The following is a 22,013-nucleotide window of genomic DNA, read 5'->3' as shown; positions in this document are numbered from 1 at the left end:
ATTAAGAGTCAGCTGGTACCCCATTTTTTTATTGTTTTTGTTTTCAAATAATTGTAGGTTTACAGTAGAAACATTTTTGAACGTGCAAAAATCGCTGAGTGATCATGCTGAAAAGTCTGTAAGTTTGCCATGTTACACTAAGCACATAAACGTAGATAGTAACAGCAAATAAAGCTGTAACATTTCATACTGAAATTCCAAGTGGTTGCTGAGAAAACAGCAAAAACCACTGGGGTGCTTACTTTTTTTTGCTTTACTCTGTACATTGAAGGGCAGTACAGCAAGTAACTAATATACATAGACATAACACAGTATTAAAAGCATTTCTAAAACAGTTTAATGGCCCTCACAGATTTCCCATTACTGGTTTGTGTACTTACAGTAAATTAATGTAGTATCTATAAATGAGGAAATATAAATATGAGGAAACATCCTGTATAGAAGAATCAAATGTAATATTTTCCTGAGCAGGCCAAGAGTCCAGGTTTGCTGACAGCACAGAAGGGGAGCACATGAAACTAATAAAGTTATTTGTAGAAGATGAAATAAGGAATCAATCCCTCTCATCCATGCGATATGAACAATGATTCACCCAAGCAGATAAAGCAGAGTTTCTGCTTCACAGCAGTGTGACTTTGAACAGTCACAGAACAATCTTAGAAACTCATGTATTCACTCATTCCAGACCACTGGGTGGCTTCTGAGGGTGGAAGGAGTCCTGTGTCTTTGCAGTGACCTTGTATAACTAGGACAGTTCACAGCACCAACCAGCTGCACCCCTTCTGACATCAGTGTACAGCTGCAGGTAAACTGATGTGTTACTACCCAATACAACTAAATTACATGTTAAAGTCTTGGGCAAAGGAACGTCCCAATGATGTGATTACCTTACACAGTACTGTACACAAGGATAGCACTACATAAATAATAATTATATGGAATGCAATGTGAGTATTTATGTAGTAAGAAAATTGTTAACTGAACATGAGAGAACACCCAAAGCAAAGATAAGCCAGTATAATCAGACATAGAAACAAAATGAACTCTATGTCACTCCCAAACCCAGGTTCATCCTTGATTGCAGGGTACCTGAATGTAAGTTCAGATGTAATATAAATCCAAGAATTAGGTTACTGATAGTTTCACTTACCCTTTCTGTTCAAACCTAATCAGTACCCTGCTCTTCCTTCCTGCCAAATCTAACCCATGCTTCCTTTCTTATTTATTTTATTTTTGATTTTGTTCACAATCTAAACTTGTACCTGAGGCAATGAAAGGTTAAATGACTTGGCCAAGATTACAAGGAGCAGCAGTGGGATTTGATCTGGCACCTCTGGATATCAAGACTGGTGCTCTAACCAGTAGGCCATTCCTCTACTCCACTTTCTGCCCAAACCTAACTAGTACCCTGCTCTCCCTTCCTACCCAAACCTAACCAGCACCCTGCTCTCCCTTCCTGCTCAAACCTACTACTACTACTTATCATTTCTATAGCACTACTAGACGTATGCAGCGCTATACATTTGAACATGAAGAGACAGTCCCTGCTCAACAGAGCTTATAATCTAATCAAGACAGACAAACAGGACAAATAAGGGATAAGGGAATTACTAAGGTGGGAATGATAAAACATACATGGGTACTGTACAAGTAAATAGGAGTTAGGAGTTAAAAGCAGCATCAAAAAGGTGGGCTTTTAGCCTAGATCTGAAGACAGCCAGATATGGAGCTTGACGTACTGGCTCAGGAAGTCTATTCCAGGTATATGGTGCAGCAAGATAAAAGGAATGTAGTAGTTGGTAGTGCAGGAGAAGGGTACAGATAAGAGAGATTTACCCAATTAACGGAGTTCCCAGGGAGGAGTGTAGGGAGGGATAAGAGTGGAGAGGTACTGAGAAGCTGCAGAGTGAATGCACTTGTAAGTCAATAAGAGGAGTTTGAATTGTATGCAGAAATGGATAGAGAGCCAATGAAGTGACTTGAGGAGAAGGCTAATATGAGCAAAGCGACACTGGTGGAATATAAGTCGTGCAGGAGAATTTTGAACAGATTGAAGGGGAGAGAGATGGCTTAGTAGGAGACCTGTGAGAAGCAAGTTGCAATAGTCTAAGTGAGAGTTGATAAGAGTGTGGATAAGGGTTTGGTGGTGTGCTCAGAAAGGAAAGGATGAATTTTGGCAAAATTATAAAGAAATGACAGGTTTTAGTAGTCTGTTGGATATGTGCAAAGAAAAAGATAGAAGAGTCAAAGACGACCGCAAGGTTATGAGCTGATGAAACAGGAAGGATGAGAGTGTTATCCACAGAGATAGAGAATGGGGGAGAGGAGAGGTGGGTTTAGAGGGAAAGATAAGACGTTCAGTCTTGGTCATGTTTCGTTTCAGATAGCAGTGAAATATCCAGGCAGCAATGTCAGACAGGCAGGCTGGTACTTGGTCCTGTATTCCTGCTGAAATTTCTGGTGTGGAGAGTTAGATCTGGGAGTCATCAGCATAAAGGTGATACTGAAAACCATGGGATGAGATCAGAGCACCAAGAGATGAAGTATATATGGAGAAAAGAAGAGGTACACCATCTAATAGTGGGATAGAAGTGGAGGAGGATCCACAGAGTGTTTACACTAAAAGTGCGATGGGAGAGATAAGAAGAAAACCAGGAAAGAACATAGCCCTGAAATCAAAGTGAGGATAGCGTGTCAAGGAGTAGGCGGTGATTAACAGTGTCAAAAGCAGCAGATAGATCGAGAAGGATGAGGATAGAATAGAGACCTTTGGATTTGGCCAGGAACAGATCATTGAAGACTTTAGCAAGCACTGTTTCAGTTGAATGAAGAGGGCGAAAGCCAGATTGAAGTGGATCAAGAATAGCTTGAGATGAAAGAAAGGCAGTGAACATCACATTACAGTATCTTGGATAGGAAAGGGAGGAGGGAGATGGGGCAATAGTTGGAAGGACAGGTTGGTCCAATGAAACTTTTTGAGGAGTGGTGTAACTAGGGCATGTTTGAAGGCATCAGGAACAGTTGCAGTGGAAAGTGAAAGATTGAGGATATGACAGAATGGATGACAGTAGGAGAGACAGAGCTAAGTAGATGGGCGGGAACAGGATCAGAGGAACAGGTAGTCAGTTTGGAGGAGGAAAGAAAATGTGCAGTTTCCTCTTCAGTGATATCAGAAAAGGAGGCAGGGGTTGAAGGAGGGTTGAGAGAATAGACTGAGGGAAGGACAGGCGGAGGTGACTTGGTTGAGAATTCAAACCTAACCAGTATATTGCTCTCTCTCTCTCACTGCCCAAACCTAACCAGCATCCCGCTCTCTCTTCCTGTCCAAACCTAACCAGTACATTATTCATGCTTCCTACCCAGACCTAACCAGCACCCCATACTCTTCCTTTCTGCCCAAACCTAACAGCATCCTACTTTCTCTTCCTGCTCAAACCTAACAGCACCCCACTCTCCCTTCCTGCCCATACCTAACACCCCACTCTCCATTCCTACCAAAACCTATCCGGCACCCCATACTCTCCCTTCCTGCCAAACCTAACCAGTACGTCTCACTTCCCGAGCCCACTTGGCACCTCACTTTCCTTACAGGGATAACCCAATTGGCACCCTGTGCGCCCAAGCCCAATCTGTACGTGTCTAACTCTGGATGCACAAACCCATCTAGAATCTTTCTAGGAACATCTGGAGAGCAGACAAGACTGCTTTAAATAGAAAGGTATCTTGAATGTCATATCCTTTCTCTCCAGAAAGTAATGCCTCCCCAACTAATGCAAACCTTTAGTCACCCAATCTCTGTTCTCTTTCCCCCACACCCATTCTTTTCCATTTTAACTCCTGATCTTTATAAACTGTAAATAATGCAAGGAGGAGACCATGAGAAAAATCACTATCCTTAGCTTGGTTCACAGATATATGGAGAAGCTCCTTGCAATGAGACATTAACAGCCATAGAATAAGCTCACCGATCTGTTTCTTAATTATAATTGTGTTTTTTTTTCTAAAATGCTTCTTACACTGCAACTTACATTTGTGCATCTGTAATTTCTGAGGCACTTCCCTCCTCCGTGTCTTGTGAAGATGCAGGGGTAAGACTGCTTGCTGCTGCTTCTCGGTTAGTGCTTGGACATGTGCTGCTGAGGTCCTTAGCCTGGTCTGTATTCACCTGTCCCTCTCCCTCATGGCTCCTCTGGCCTTCCAAATCCTCTTCGGCTTTACAGTCGTCGTCTTTAACAGCAAATAATTTTGATTCTCTTTTCAAGTCTGACTTTGGTGTGAAGTGAAACAATTGTCCCAGGAATTGCAAAAAAGGATCTTTGGACTGTTTGTCACTATCTGCTGTTTTCAGATTTGGAGGGACAACAGGAGATTCATGGGTGCTCGTTACCTCCTGAACTCTAGGGTTTTCTTCTGTGTCACTGGAGCAGCTATTTTCATCAACTCGTTGGGAATCCTTTAAGAAAGGGGAAAAAAAAGAACCACTGAGCTGCATGTCCATAAGAGACATCCCAGAGGGTAACTCAGAGATTTTAAAAGCTACTGATCTGCCACACTAAAGAAACAAACTCTCTCATACTGCATGACCTCATAATTTGTTTTCCTGCATCCATCATTGTGTGCTCAAATGATATCAATACGGGATATTTTGTTTCTGTCTGGGTGTAATTTAATGTGCTTCTCTTATTAAATTAACAATTAATGATTGATTTTAAAGCTAGAGAGAGGAGTGCTTAAAATCTACTTAGAGAAAAGACTAGGTGAAACTGCTTTACATTGTGATTTTGCAGTCCCTTGAGGTGCAACTTTTACACCCACTCAGAAAGTTCCATGTCTACAAAAGATCTACAGCTGGAGTAGGCAACTCTAGTCCTTTGATGCCCCAATGCAGTCAGGTTTTCAAGATATCCATGTTCAATATTCACTAGATCAGGGGTTCTCAACCCAGTCCTTGGGACACGCCTAACCAGACTGGTTTTTAGAATACCTACAATGAATACACATATGCATGAAGTACATTTGTATACAATGGAGGTAATGCATGAAAATTTACCTCATGCATATTCATTGTGGATATCCTGAAAACCTGACTGGATACGTGTATCCTGAGGACTGGGTTGAAACCTCTGCATTAGATGCATGTGAATGTATTGCCTCCACTGAATTCAAATATATAAATTGGTGCCTATATATATGTGTCACTTACATGTGCCATAAATCCCTTTACGAGGTCAGAATGATTATAACTCTAAGGAACGAGAGCCAGACATAAGCACCTATGACAGACATGCTCAGCACTCTCAACTGCTATAACATCTATTAATTGACCTCAGCGGCGACTTTTTTCCTCATGGCTCACCTTGCCTCCTCATCGGTCAAAACATTTATTTACTTCTAATCATTTTTAATTATATATCTTTTAAATCATTTTTGTCCCTCATAAAATGTACCAAAAATAATTGGAGTAAAAAGAACTTAGTTTTTTTTCTTTTTTCATGTGCCATAGGCACTAATAATTGGTAGTTATGTGGAAAAGTGTGTTAGGCACTATTCTCTAACTACAGGGGGAGTGTACACATGGGTGGCGCATGGGCGTGTCTCCAAGTGATGTGTGTAAGTTATGCGCATCACTTGGAGCTTGCAGACGTGCACATTGGCACCTGCCATTGACATGGCTTAAATAAATTGTTATGCTTAAACTGAGGTGCAGCCATGCCATTATTGAATTGGTGCTGAACACAGCATCAGCACCTAAATGGAGCTGCCAATTTATCAAATGGCCTCTTACATGCATGTTCATTGCTCATATCCTGACAACATTACTGGTTGCTGCACTCAAGGCCAGCGGTCGGCAACCCCTGATATACACTATTCTACCTCACCAAAAGAAACAACCATTCATAATAGAAAGAGCAAAAATAGAAATATCCCTGGACAAGCCACTCCCATTTATCCTTAAAATCGAGCGTGGTACCGGAAGATTGGAGGGTGGCCAATGTAACGCCGATTTTTTTAAAAGGTTCCAGGGGAGATCCAGAAAATTATAGACCGGTGAGTCTGACATCGGTGCCGGGGAAAATGGTAGAGGCTATTATCAAAAACAAAATTACAGAGCACATCCAAGGACATGGATTACTGAGACCAAGTCAGCACGGCTTTTGTGCGGGAAAATCTTGCCTGACCAATTTACTTCTATTCTTTGAATGAGTAAACAAACATGTGGACAAAGGGGAGCTGGTTGATATTGTGTATCTGGATTTTCAAAATGTGTTTGACAAGGTACCTAATGAAAGACTACAGAGGAAATTGGAGGGTCATGGGATAGGAGGAAATGTCCTATTGTGGATTAAAAACTGGTTGAAGGATAGGAAACAGAGAGTGGGGTTAAATGGGCAGTATTCACAATGGAGAAGGATAGTTAGTGGGGTTCCTCAGGGGTCTGTGCTAGGACCGCTGCTTTTTAATATATTTATAAATGATTTAGAGATGGGAGTAACTAGCAAGGTAATTAAATTTGCTGATGACACAAAGTTATTCAAAGTCGTTAACTTGCGACAGGATTGTGAAAAATTACAGAAGGACTTTACAAGAATGGGAGACTGGGCGGCTAAATGGCAGATGATAATGTGTGTGTGAGCAAGTGCAAGGTGAGGCATGTGGGAAAAAAGAACCCGAATTATAGCTACGTCATGCAAGGTTCCATGTTAGGAGTTACGGACCAAGAAAGGGATCTGGGTGTCCTCGTCGATAATACACTGAAACCTTCTGCTCAATGTGCTGCTGCGACTAGGAAAGCGAATAGAATGTTGGGTATTATTAGGAAAGGTATGGAAAACAGGTGTGAGGATGTTATAATGCCATTGTATCGCTCCATGGTGCAACCGCACCTTGAGTATTGTGTTCAATTCTGGTCTCCGCATCTCAAGAAAGATATAATAGAATTGGAAAAGGTGCAGCGAAGGGCGACTAAAATGATAGCAGGGATGGGACGACTTCCCTATGAAGAAAGGCTAGGGCTTTTCAGCTTGGAGAAGAGACGGCTGAGGGGAGACATGATAGAGGTATATAAAATAATGAGTGGAGTGGAACAGGTGGATGTGAAGCGTCTGTTCATGCTTTCCAAACACACTAGGACTAGGGGACATGCGATGAAACTACAGTGTGGTAAATTTAAAACAAATCTGAGAAAATGTTTCTTCACCCAACGCATAATTAAGCTCTGGAATTCGTTGCTGGAGAATGTGGTGAAGACGGTTAGCTTAGCAGAGTTTAAAAAGGGGTTAGACGGTTTCCTAAAGGACAAGTCCATAAACCACTACTAAATGGACTTGGGAAAAGTCCACAATTCCAGGAATAACGTGTATAGAATGTTTGAACATTTGGGAAGCTTGCCAGGTGCCCTTGGCCTAGATTGGCCGCTGTCGTGGACAGGATGCTGGGCTCGATGGACCCTTGGTCTTTTCCCAGTGTGGCATTACTTATGTACTTTTGTACTTATTAATCTAACCCCCACTGTCATAGTGGGACTTCTACCAGCATAAGGATAGAAAATACCAGAATAGCTATATATGATGATGTGTTCACAAGTGCAAACTGTGGGCTCTTTTCATTAGCTTCTTTAAAGCTACTCGTTGATGTTGGATGTACATTCATGAGAAGAATGTGTGAGTTCTGAGTGTAAGTACCACTTAGTATATCTATGTGCTTCCATGTCAAATGTTGGTACAATTTTCACCTCTGGTGTCCAAGGCAGGTATTTCCAGCCCAACTACCCCATTAAAGGGCAGTAGGTCATGCCATAACACAGCAGTTCTCAACCCCCAGTCAGTCATGTTTTCAGGATATCCACATTGAATATTTATGAGACAGATTTGAATATACCTTCTCCACTGCATGCAAATTTTTCTCATGAATATTCATCGTGGATATCCTGAAAACATGACAAGCTGGGGGTTCTCCAGGACAGTTTTTGGAACCACTGGCATAACATTTCTTGCCCTGCTCACTTTCAACAAATATGCTAGTTCCAGAAAAGATAATTAAATATATTGCTGTGTTACCCTGTTGCCTGAAAGTAAATATTTCTGCTAAGTACTGAACCTGTGTGAAGTACAGACAGGAAATTTTTCCAATACGCTTTGCTAGAACAAGGGCCTGCATTCTCACTGCAATAAATGACCTTTCTGTGAACATATTTCATTACTACTCCCATGCCCAGATTGCTTCTCCTTTGAAGTGCTACAGTAATCCACAGGTTTCGCTGCAAGATGGAGTGTGGGTATGCTTAAAACTATGAGGGTTACTGTTGGATATGCAGACAGTAAAACAATGAGATAATAGAATTGACAATATCCACCAGTGAGTCTGGCCTCAAGTCCATTTTCAAATCAAGTTCATAACATTCTCAACATTCATTTACCTGTCAAGGAGATGGATGTGCTCATTACTGTCCCATCACTACAACGACAGTGCTCCATCAAACAACAAGGCAATAGGAAATTAAAATAGGACCTGCTGCCTGAAAGCTCTTGCTTGGATCAATGATGTACAGTAATAATTGATAATGGGTCCAGGGCCCATAGTCTTATTGTGATCTAAATGGTTGGGTCATATGGCTAAGTGGTAAGGGTCACTTTATTTCCTCTTTCTTCAGATACCCATCTGTAAAGCTCTCTGGGACATGGATTCATTGAGTCTTGGTGGACTTTCAAGCTTATTTTCGAAAGAGAAGGGTGCCCATCTTTCGACACAAATTGGTAGATGGGCATCCTTCTCCCAGGGTCGTCCAAATCGGCATAATCGAAAGACGATTTTGGGCATCCTCAACTGCTTTCCATCACGGGGATGACCAAAGTTTACTGGGGTGTGTCAGAAGCATAGCGAAGGCGGGACTGAGGTGTGCTTAACACATGGGCATCCTCGGCCAAAAAAAAGATGGGTATCCCTGAGGAAACACTTGGCCGACTTTACTTGGTCCTTTTTTACTTATGACCAAGCCTCAAAAATGTGCCCTAAATGACCAGATGACCACCGGAGGGAATCGGGGATGACCTCCCCTTACTCCCCCAGTGGTTACTAAGCCCCTCCCACCCTAAAAAATGTTTTAATATTTTTTCCAGCCTCTATGCCACCCTCAAATATCATACCCAGCTCCATGACAGCAGTATGCAGGTCCCTGGAGCAGTTTTAGTGGGTACTGCAGTGCACTTCAGGCAGGCGGACCCAGGCCCATCCCCCCTACCTGTTGTACTTGTGATGGTAAATATGAGCCCTCCAAAACCCACCACAAACCCACTGTACCCACATCTAGGTGCCCCCCTTCATCCCTAAGGGCTATGGAAGTGTTGTACAGTTGTGGGGAGGGGGTTTTGGGGAACTCCGCACACAAGGTAAGGGAGCTATGCACCTGGGAGCTTTTTATGAAGTCCACTGCAGTGCACCCTAGGGTGCCCGGTTAGTGTCCTGGCATGTCAGGGGGACCAGTGCACTACGAATTCTGGCTCCTCCCATGACCAAATGGCTTGGATTTGGTTGTTTCTGAGATGGGCGTCCTCGGTTTCCATTATCGCCGAAAATCGGGGACGACCATCTCTAGGGACGACCATCTCTAAGGTCAACCTAAATGTTGAGATTTGGCCATCCCCAACCAAATTATCGAAACGAAAGATGGCCGCCCATCTTGTTTCGATAATACGGGTTTCCCCGCCCCTTTAAAGGACATCCTGCAAGGACGTCCTCAGGAAAACCTGGGCGCCCCGTTCGATTTAACCCCTCTTTGTTATCTACTGCCCTGCTAAAAAGTAGAAGTTGTGTGTGCTTAGAAATAGTGAATACATCTGAACTAATTATTTTAAAAGGTACTCATTACTGAAACTTCAAGAAACACAATGAATATACTGCTTACTATTTTGTTTTACTAATAATTTGTGTTGGTTTCCATCTGGCAGTCACATGACTTTTCAACTACTAAAATGGAGACCCACAGGAAGAGGCTGGTCCCCTGATAGATGCAGTTTGGAGGAGAGCTGAAGCCCTGATTTCCCACTGAGGTAGGCATGATGTAGGGCAAACCCTAACATCTTTGGGTCCTTGCTCCAGAGCTTTATCAATCACTCAATGCTGCGGGCTGTAGGGTGTGACCAAAGGGGTCACTCAGCCGTGCAGGAAAGCTTTTTTACTTTTAAAATTTGGAACAGTTTCCTACAGGGCTGCATTTTTCTTAAGTTTTCCTGTAAGTGTTTAGTCACATTATCTAGTAAGCAGTTACTGATTTACAGATCCTGTGAAGCTTGTGCAGCTTTTAATGGAACATGAGAAAACTGTTTCTGTTTCTGTGAGGACGTCTTAAACTGGAGAAACAGGAAATCAGACTATATACACCTAACTTGGCGAGGGGGATTGCTTTCTTTTCTCCACTGTGCTTTTCCTTTGTTTGTTTTACTTCTTTTCAGTGTTCATGCTTCTCCTTGATGTGGGCTAGTTGATATTTGCACCATTTTCTTTTTCTGTTTTGGAAAGTAAATTGTTAAAATTTCCACAAATACAAAAAAATGAAGAAAGGTTTGGCTAGCACTATTTAAAATGGTTTTGCTATGATGGAGGTTTTTCCTTCAAGTAACTTCTCCCAGGACAGCTTTGTGAATCTCTATGTCCCTTAGCTTATATCAAATATGTGTTTGTATCTCTTCCTCTTGCTTATGCTTGGATAACATCCAGCAAATCTATAGCTACATATAAAAACAAATAAAACAAAGTCACACACATGTGTGCACTGAGTATTGCCGGGAAGAGAAACACTAACAAGTTTGAGAGTCAGAGGTTTTCGATTCCTGCTGTTCTTAGGAGTCTTATGTATCTAGTTAGAGGTACACACAGGGGCCTTTTTTTAAAATGTACATTACAAAAGTGCAATTGCTCGCTATACTGGGCTCAGTAATTGTGGATCAGAAAAGCTAAACTAACTGCATCAGACCAATAGAATGCACATCATCACCATCAATTTGGCTGCAGGGAACTGCCTCATTTGTCAGGCTGATGCATCTTCTATTCACTTAGAGACATGAGCACTGAATCAGTAGCTGAGTTAGAAAGGCAGGTTCAGTACCAGATAAGCACTGGACACTGTGCTGCTCCTGTAATGCACCTGATTGATCGCTTTTTTGCAGCATTCATACTATTGAGTTACTAAGTGAGCTGTATGATCAGCTCTTCTATTTTAATGGATTTGGTCCTTCAGATCATATTATTTATTAATAATTTTCTGATTGTTTATGCATGTCTGGCTCAGTGAGGTACTCAGCAAGTTCTAGAAATGCATGAAAGACCTTTTGTAGTGAATAGGGTCATGCTTTTCCTATACAGAATAACAAACCTCTAAGACCCTCCTTCATCCCCACTTCTTCTCTTCCCTCTCATCTAGTACTGAAAACTCACTTCTTCTCTGTATCATCTAGTAAGCAGCCACAATTTCACTTCTGCATGTTCTCACTGATTGGAACAATTTTTCAGGAATAAATGATGCTCTCTCCCTCAATGTCTTCTTTCTTAAAATGAAGTCTCACCTCTTCTGTCTTGCCTATCCTGACTCTTGATCCTTTTGAATCCCAAGTGCTGCAAGACTGCTGCTAAGGGGTCTGGTGGCCATTTTGAGGCTGGACTTGTGACAAGCAGGAGCAAGTGGGCATTGTTCCTACCTATATGCCCCCCCTAGACCAATGAGGGAGCTTCAGGGGACCTAGGGACTGGGTGGGGAGTGACAGCTTGGGACGGTACTACATTTTGTTTCGGGGTAGGGGTAGGGCGGCTTGGCACAGCACTAGATTTTACTTCAGGAGGGAATTCAGGATGGCACTAGCCTTTGCTTCATGGGGGGGGGGGGGTCAAATCAGAACTGGAATGGAGCAGAGAGGAATCTGAGAGGCAGAGACACCTCTCCCATTATGCAGGTCCTAACATAATAATAAGAACATAATAATAGCCATACTGGGTCAGACCAGTGGTTCTTCTAGCCCAGTATCCTGCTTCCAGCCAGTATCCTGGCAGAAACCCAATTAATAGCACCATTCCATGCTACCAATCCCAGGGCAAACAGTGGCTTCCACCATGCCCATCTCAATAACAGACTATGGACTTTTCCTCCAGGAACTTGTCCAAACCTTTTTTAAACCCCGATACACTAACAGTTGTTACCACATCCTGTGACAACGAGTTCCAGAGGATAATTATTCTTTGAGTGAAAAAATATTTCTTCCTGTTTGTTTTAAAAGTGTTTCATGCAATTTCATTGACTGTCCCCTGGTCTTTGTACTTTTTGAATGAGTAAAAAATTGATCCACCTCCACCCATTCCACACCACTCAGGGTTTTGTAGACCCCTTTTATATCCCCTCTCAGCTGTCTCTATTCCAACCTGAAGTGCCTTAAATTCTTTAGCTTTTCGTCATGTGAGAGGAGTTCCATCCCCTCTATCATTTTGGTCACTCTTCTTTGAACCTTTTCTAATTCCACTATATCTTTTTTGAGATACGACCACTAGAATTGAATGCAATGTTCAAGGTGAGGTCATACCATGGAGCAATACCGAGGCATTATATTTTTGGTCTTATTTTGCATCCCTCTTCTAATAATTCCTAGCATCCTGTTTGAACTATTGGCCGCTGAGACACACTGAACAGAAGATTTCGGAGTATTGTCTAAGATTTTCAGCCAGGGCCCGCATAACTCTCTTATGTGGGCCCTGGTGAATATCGTCGAGAACCCGCATAAGCTCCAGTGGCCAGCTCAATATGAATTATCCCCAGATATTCAGTGCTGATACCAGACATGGAATATCCATGGTCAACGTAAAAAAAAAAAAAGCTGACCGCTGCACGCTTGTATGTGTGGAATTTCTTCTACCTGTATTGCCTTCCTATGCTCACCTTCCAGACTCTTAGTGAAGTGTTAATTTCCTGCTGGAGTCTGTGATATAAGCAGGGAGGTTACAAAGGGTGGGCTTGGAAGTTAGTCTGTGAACCCAATAACAAAAGGGGTGCTGAGGATGAGCCCCCCCCCCCCCCAACCCTGCCTCTCTCTTGCCCATCCAGCCCAGTTCTTGCTTTTCTTGTTTAGATTGATAGCTGCACAAGGCCTTATTCCTGCAGCTTTGACCAAATAGTTTAATTATTTGGGGAAGGTATACCTTAAGAGGTCTCCTCAGATTAACTTTAAATGAAAACTGGCCCTTCCTCATCTAATCCCATCTGTAAACCATCATTATCAGTGCCTCACTGTTTTAAGTTAAAGCTCCTTATCTGTTTGTGTCTTGAGTATAAGGTAAGGAGAACAGATTGTCTCTTACAGCCAATAGCGGGGACTTCTGCACATTAGGGGGTAATTGTATAACTGGGTGCCACAATGTAGGCACTGCGATGTTATGTGCTGAGCACTAATTCTATAATGGCATCTGGGTGTCAAGATACCATTATAGAATGCAAATACTTCAGTGCACCTACATTTTGGCATGCCTGTTTTATACCACGCGGGCATAAATGGCCATGCCTGTGTGAATCCAGCCTCTTGCCTAACTTATAGTAGAATATAAACTACTAGTAAAAAAGGCCCGTTTCGGTATGAAATGAAACGGGCGCTAGCAAGGTTATCCTTCTCTCCCTCCCTCACTCTCTCCCTCTGTCCCCTCCAAGTCCCACGGCCCCCTTTCTTCCCTTCCGATTTCCAGGCCCTCCCTCTCTCTCTCCCTCCCTCTCTCTCTCCTTCCCTCTGTCCCTCCCCCGAGTTCCAGTCCCCCCTCCTCTGTCTCACAGACATGTTCTTGCAATGCCTCCACCCGCGGCCCTTCCCTCCCCGACACTGCCCCTCCCCTCCCCGACACTGGCCCTCCCATCCCCCTACGTGCACGTCGCCCCCCTCCAAAATCACCAACCCCCCTCTGCTACCCTCCCCTTCCCCCCTCTTACCGGGGTCCCGGCGGCAGCAGTGAAGAGCCTGGCGAGTCTGCTGCCTTCCCTTCTCTTCGCTCTCAGCTCTGACTCTGGTCCCTATATCAAGTCCACAGGATCCTTACACAATTTTAATTGAACTTTATAATGATAAAATATTATCATATCCTAAAACAATGCTAAATCAGCATCAGCATCCCAAATTAAAGGGAAGGCACACAAAGCTGATTACTTTTGTATTCATGCCCTACGGTGAAAGCACTTTACTAATCAGAAAAATGCCAGTTCTCCAGCTTGCACCAGCCTTCAGCAGTTAACTCTCTACTGTCAGCTATAAGTAAAACTGTGTTCTTTAATTTCAGGTTCCATAAGCCTTGCACTTTATAACACACACCCTTCTGTCCAACAATCACTTCACTTCACTGGAGGAGTGTTTCTGCATCACAGGGTGAACAATTCCGAACTATCGCTTTAAAACAGACCCCTCTACACCCTTTCTTCATCTAAGAACACAAGATTTAATTTTACACAGAGCAGAACAGATCCAGTAACACACACATACACATGTTCATGTGTGCAGGGTCTTCCACAAATTCGGAATCTGTTCCCCCATAAAGACTACTGAGAATTGAATGTGAAAGACAGCTGTTTCTGCCCAGTGCCGGCTGCTTCTCAGTAACAGAATGGGCAGCAGTTCAAAAAAGCGTTAGGTGGGGCTTGCCTTCATGTGCCAAAAACATAAACTTTCTCATTGTCCCAGCAATAGAGGAAAATTAAACTACTAGCTTGGAAAGCACTGGCTTCCAGCAACACCCAGGAGGCATTTCCATAGGGCTGACTCTGAGGCTGGATTAATAGCCATGGCTTGAAGGTTTTTTGGGTATTAAACAGTGGTTGTAATGTGTGCCATGGCTCTACATGGGCTGTGAGACTGCACGAGCCATGGATGGTGATGCTGCCCCAGCTGAAGGAGAACCTAGCAGAAGAGACACCGCCCATGCCAAAGTTGGGTTCACAAGACCTTTTTTAAAACGGAATTTCAACTGTATCAGCTACATCAGTATACAGCAGGAAACACAGAAACTTACATATAAATTTAAGCTTTTATAACACAAGAAATGTAATTACTGTAATTTAGCTCAAATCATGGAAAGATTAAAAATATTGCACACAAAAAAAGGAAAGGAAAATTCAGTTTAATAACCTAATACCCATGTCTAAATCCATCTATCACCCCACAACACCCCACATAATCAAGTGGTCCTTTTACTAAAAGGCATTAAGTCCTAATACCCACTTAGGACCACATTGTATATATATGGTGCCAAAATAATCGGCAAAGAAAAAATGCACTTAGCGTTATTCTATAAACCTCGCCTAAAGTTAGGTTTATAGAATATGTCCCGCAACTAAAAAGTAGGTGCAGCCATTTACCACAACTAAAACCTGTTGTAAGTGCCCACGTCTTATTTAGGTACGCATCGGGCATATTCTGTAACAGTGTGTGTCATTTTCAGTAACACCCATGACCCGCCCATGCTCTTCTCATGGCCACACTCCTTTTATGATCCGCACGTTAGAATTTATACACACCACTTTATAGAATGCGCTTAGAAAGTAGTGCGTGAAAATTCTAATTAGTACCAATTAGTGTCAATAAGTGCTTGATAGCGGCCAATTATCAGCGCTATTTAGCTTGTTAAACAATTAAGTTGTGTATGCAAATTGGCTATGCACGCTGATTTGTGCCGTTTATAGCCGTTTATAGAATCTGTATGTTAGTGCATGAAAAACAGACTACTGCAAAAATATGTTACATTATTTTACGATATTTTGCCTCATAGCGCATGGGAAGAGAATGGGCATGGAAGCTTTACCCAGCTAGCACATTCACAATAGCACACACTAACTGGCTAATGCTGAGTTAATGTGGGAGCACTTAGCAATCCTGAAATTCTATATACTGTGCCTTAATTTCCATGCAGATATCGAAACGTATTCTATAATAATGCACCTAAAGTAATTGATTAACTAGCTGATTAGCACTGTCAACTGGATGTTAAGCAAATATCAGCACTAATTAGCATTAATTACGATTTATGCTCACAACTCGCTAAGTGTATTCTGTAACATGGTGTATGTAAATTCCAAGTCGCACAGTTGAAAAGGGCTGTGGTTATGGGCATGGAATGGGCGGGTCATGGGCATTTCTAAAATCTATGTACGTTATTATAGAACACACCCGCTCTGCGCCTAATATATGTGAGATATACATCCAGTAAAATATGGTCTAAATGGACGTAACCAAATTTGGTTGCATGGAGAGGCACTCCGTGTATTCTATATACCGCGAGGAAATTTAAGCCTATTCTATAAAAACTGGAAAAAAGTCTGTAAATTTGGAAAAACTGACCAAGCCACTGAGTATTTTTTCCTGTGCTCATTCTTATCCTGCACTCTGTTGATAAATGCTAATAGTTTAATTTAATTTGTTTTTGTTAAAATGTTCATTTATAGCTAGCATGTCCTTTAGGGCTGCCTGACGGCAGCTTTGGTTTCATTTGTGCACCCTTCAGCTGGCCCAGCTGGGTCTGTGTATGTGTGCCCCTCCCAGGTCTATCCCCCTTGTAATGGTGCACAATGAATTTTGCATGCATAATTTGTAGAATCCTGACTAAAGGCACATAATTAACTATGCTGGCCATGAAAGAGTTTTTAATATTTGACAAGGTTATCTATAAACAGACTTCAGAGTGGCCATGGGAATAACCATGGCGCCGTCACTAGCAAATCTTTTCATGGCCAACTTTGAAACTAAATGGGCATTTTCTAGGACTGTACCAACTATTCATACCTTCCTATCTCTGTACACTTGTTATCCCTTACACAATTTCTTGCTCCCTTAGGTCCCTTGATTTGCACTAGTTGGTCATTCCCTCCCCTAGGAGTGTCTATGAGTCCATTCACACCAGCTTTTTTCTTCCTTGCATTTAAACTCTGGAATGATCCTCCCCTCAAACTTATGTCCTATCCCTGCCACAGTTTAAATCCCTTCTTAAAGCCCTTTTTCTTTTAGACTTGCTTTTAATGTTTCATTTGAACTGCATCTCCTGGCAACAGGTTCCTGGTATTGAAACACTGCTTAGTTCAATTGGCTTTTGCTTAATTTATTAAAGAATATGTTTAGTTTTTATATGAATGACTTCTTTTCTTTTGCAGTAGTAGTTCTTTTCCTAATAATTGGTTTTAACCTAATTTTGTACATCGCTTTGACCTTTCATTGTAAAAGCAGTATATTGAATAATGAATAAACATATACATAACATATTCCATTCAATTCAGCCAAATAGTGATTTATATTCAGGGCTCTACTGTGCTAATCCTACTGAAATAAACACTTGATCTCTGAATTCATGTTGCTTCTTTTATTGTTTGTTATGCTAAAGCTCAATTTTCATAACTCATATTTAGTACTCATATTCGACAGAATAATATTTTTCATTATTCGTATTTGTCCAAATAGTAAAATACGCTATTTGGTACAGCTCTAGTATTTTCTTCACCGTATTATCACATGGTTACTCTGTGGGTTCATTTTATAGATGATATATTTTTCCTGTGGAAGGGATACCAAGCAAAAGTTATTAGAATTTGTGGACTGGTTGAATACTTGCCACAGGAGGATTCAGTTCACCATGGAATGTGACTTGAGATAGCTTTTTTGGATGTGAAGATTTCTATTGTTGCAGGAAGACTTCGGACATCAGTGTTTAAAAAAGACACAGATAGAAATACACTATTACATTATTCTAGTTTTCATCTGGAGTCTTTAAAACAGAGTTTACCATTCTCTCAATTTTTGCGGTTTTGTCATTGGTGCTTATCAGTTGATGACTATAAACGTCAATCTAAGGATCTGATTGACAGATTCTGTGATCATGGTTATCCTAAGAAGCTAGTGTTGCGAGTATATAAGAGGGGACTGCACAATAATAGGGAACTATTATTGCAACTGAAATCAAGTTCAGCTACCTCTGATGAGTTTATCACCTGTGCGGTGATAAACTGAATTGCCATCTTTTTTTTTTAATTTAAATATTCAAGTTTCCATTAACATTACAAAACTTTCCTGAAAAAAACATTGGAAGGTCCTGCAATTGTATGGTGTATTTGAAGGGAAATCCCTATACATTGCTTTCTGCTGTGATAAGGATCTGAAGGAAATTTTCTGCCTTTCCATGTTACCAGATCCATTATACCAACAAATGGAAGTTGCAAGAGACCATGGACCATGTGGATCATGCCAAATGTGTGATCTTATGGAACAAAACTCAAATCTTTGTAAGCCCTGTAGATAAAGCATGGTGTATAATCTGAGGCATAGAACAACCTGTAAAACAGAGTATGTTGTATATAGTTTAAAATGCCCTTGCAATAAGATCTATGTAGGACAAACATCTCGTAGGTTGAATATCAGATTGACAGAACACAAGAGTAGTATTAATAGAAGAAAGGTGGAAGCTCCAGCAGTGAAGCATTGTGTACAATACAATCTTGAGTTTAAAGACCTTAAAGTGCTGGTATTGGAACATTTTCTACAATCTTTAGGGGCGGAGATCATCAAAGTCTGTTAGGAAGATGTGAGCAGCGTTGGATTTTTTATTTTAAAATCCCTTAAACCTAACGGTCTGAATGCCAATATTGAATGGCAGCATTTCTACTGATATTCCAGCACAACTGTGTGTACCCAACAGTGAGATGGCCCCAACTGTTCAGTCACTGTTTAAACTTTAGGTCGCTATTTTTATTTAGCAGCACTATATGGAGTTAAGATGTAAAATTAAATGCTCTGGTTTAGGGGAAGAATTTACACTGAGGATTTATGTTTGTATGTGTTCATAGGATGACAATGTTTAAAGCAGCTAGTTTTAAGAATCCCCGATGCAGCAGCATGGGGGAGCCATGAAATGCTGGCCACGTTGGAATTTGCTGGAACTGTTATACTGGATTATATTAAGAAATCCTTTGGTGGCTATGCTACGAAAATTTAAAGATAAGTATTTGTTTTTTTTACTACCCAACATACTGGAGTATCCAGAACATTGATATATGCACTATAAGTCCAATATTCAGAGCATGGGAGTTAGCTGGGCTGCCTCTCGCAGTTGGTGCTGAGCCCAGATATTCAAAGCTGGGCCATTTCCTGTATCCAGCATTGAATATCAGGTTTATTTTTGACCGGTTTAAACAAAACTGGCCAAGTCAATATTCAGCGCTGGATGATTAAGTTTAAACCGGCCAAAGATAGGCCTACTATTTTGGCAGCCCAATTTGGCCGCCAACTTAGCCGGCGATGAGCTAAATATTTGCAATATAGCCGGTTATCCGCTAAGCACTGACAGTGAATATTCAGAGGGAGATACATATCAAACTAAACCCTTAAAATTCTACCGGTACAGTATATTGATGACATTTTCATGATTTGGACTGAGGGAGAAGAGACTCCCAAACAATTGTACAGTTCCTTCAATACATATCATCCTACAATAAAATTGAAAATTGACTATTCCCCATAAAAAGTCGAACTTTCTAGACACCACAGTTTCCCTCAGCAATGGCTACATACAAACATCAATATACAAGAAATCTACAGACAGATGCAGCTATCTCCATAACTCCAGCTTCCACCCTTCACATACAAAAAAATCCATTATACATAGGCAAGCCACACGATACCACCATATCTGCTCTGACCCAAAATAAACACCTTAAAATCCTGAATGATTCCTTCAAACAAAAAGGCTACAACCTCAAAATAATCTCCAAGAATATTTTTTTTCTCTTAAAATACCTAGAGAAAAGCTACTGCAGTACAAAGAGAAGAAAGCCACAGAGAGAATCCCTCTTGTAATGACATACAATCCAGAGCTAGAAAAATTGAGAACAAGAATAAAAGATCTACAGCCACTACTCCAGGAGGAGGAAGTACTGAAAGAGACATTCCCAGCCCCATCAGTGCTGGCCTACTGACAGCCACCTAATTTGAAACAGAAATGAGTGAAAAGCAACCTCGCAATAGAAGCTCAAAAAGAAGAGAATGGCACACGCCCCTGCAATATTCCCAGCTGCAAACTATGCCAACACATTTCACAGGACCCTACAGTCACTCACATGGGAAAAACATTCAGAATAAGAGGATCATTCACATGCTCATCCTCCAATGTGGTATACATCATTCAATGTAAAAAGTGTGAAAAGGGTGCTATATTGGAGAAACAAGCCAGATGCTAAAGACTCGGCTCAATTTACACAGACAAAATATTAAACACTCCAATGCCAACCAGGGTGCCACCTCTGTGGGACAGCACTTTACAATACCAGAAATCTGTATCAATGATCTTATGGTAAGAACGCTAAAAGGAAATTTTAAGATAATCCAGGAATCTATGTGGGATGTAAAGAACAAACCTTAAAGAAACTTCAGACCTCTCAAAACACGGCAGCTAGGCTTATCTTTGGAAAAACGTGATTTGAAAGCGCAAAACTTCTCCGCGAAAAACTACACTGGCTCGCAATCAAAGAATGCATTGCTTTCAAAATCTGCACTCTGGTTCACAAAATTATCTACGGCGAAGCCTCGAGATACATGACAGACTTGATCGACCTACCAACTAGAAATACATCCGAATCAACACAAACGTACCTAAATCTGCACTTCCCAAGCTGCAAAGGACTCAAATACAAATCAACCTACGCATCCAGTTTTTCCTACATTAGCACACAACTGTGGAACACATTACCAAAAGCCTTGAAAACTACGTACGATCACATAAACTGCCGGAAAACTCTAAAAACTAACCTGTTTAAAAAGGCATACCCTGCCGATCCAACATAAACGCCTGATATCTGCGACACAACAAAACTAAAGTAGGTAATGGACATAACACAACTCTTCCATCATACGATACCCTAATGTGGCTGTGCCACATGAACTTTATCGTACCACAACATCACTTTGTATTTGTTCACACCGGAAACTCACAAACACCTCTCAGACTATGTAAGCCACATTGAGCCTACAAATAGGTGGGAAAATGTGGGATACAAATGTAACAAATAAATAAATAAATGTAAGAACTTTGAAGTCAAAATGCTGAAATATTTTGACACCCACCAGACAAGACTTAACAAAGATCTGGGCTTTCTATCCCACTATAAACCATAAAACGTTACTGTCTTTCATCCACCCAGCTCTCCCTGTTTCTCACCTAACCTACCCCTCCCTTTTCCTGTGAGACTGTCATTAGAATGTCTCTGTGTTTCACTTTATATTCTGGCATTTGTCAATATTTGCTTATTTCAGATCTAAAGAAGAAGGGTTACCTTTGAAAGCTAATCAAAAAATGTATTCTTAGTCCAATAAAAAAAGGTATCATCTTATTATCTTTTCTATGTTCTGATTTATTTCTGTTTATTACCCTTAAAAGTGGACTAACATGGCTACCACACCACTCCTATCCTTAAAAATTGTCAGAAGACTTTGAAATTGTAATTTACAGAATTACAGTGGTGTTTCAGTTTGAAGGCTGCACGAGGCAGGCATTGAAAAGGGGACCCAAAACAGCCGAACCAGCCGACAAAGCATATCGTTACCATCTCCAGTGCAAGGAAAAGGTAAATGAGCCTCTCCCCACGAGGTCAGCATTCACGCTGAGTTCAGGTGATCGGTTGCACCCCGGGCCTGCCCAACGCCTGTACAGGCCCATCCCAAACTACCCGGAGCCCGCCACGGAAGAAGTGAGTGGCGAGCTGCAAGCCACGAGTCGCACAGATCGCCCGCCCCAGAGCGCGAACCCAAGCGGCGGCAGATGAGCAGCTGCTGCTCTACAGCCCCGGACTAACACCCCGGATTAACACCTACGCCGAGGCACCAGCCTACTACCTGGACGGCCAGTCTTACAGAGGGTAGGGGAACGCGAGATGATCGAAGTTCCTCACCTGGTGCATCGCGGGACTGGAGACGTCCCCAGTCAAGCTGCAGAAAAGACCAGGTCGTGGAAAGCCGACCATGGCGGATCGA

At 41.7% G+C, this 22,013-nt stretch overlaps 1 protein-coding gene across 1 annotated transcript in view; it reads right to left on the bottom strand.

Moving 5' to 3' along the window:
• The window catches only part of CRYBG3 (crystallin beta-gamma domain containing 3), a 138,939-nt gene that overhangs the window by 86,075 nt on the left and 30,851 nt on the right, over nt 1-22,013 (bottom strand). Inside the window, exon 3 of the mRNA XM_030204260.1 lies at nt 4,029-4,453. Within this exon, the coding sequence (XP_030060120.1) occupies nt 4,029-4,453 (425 nt within the window). The remainder of the gene's footprint in view (nt 1-4,028; nt 4,454-22,013) is intronic.

Source organism: Microcaecilia unicolor, chromosome 5 (assembly GCF_901765095.1).
Source record: "Microcaecilia unicolor chromosome 5, aMicUni1.1, whole genome shotgun sequence".
Lineage (NCBI taxonomy): Eukaryota > Metazoa > Chordata > Amphibia > Gymnophiona > Siphonopidae > Microcaecilia > Microcaecilia unicolor.
Note: the sequence above shows the minus strand (reverse complement) of the source record. Positions and strands in the feature narration are given on the sequence as shown.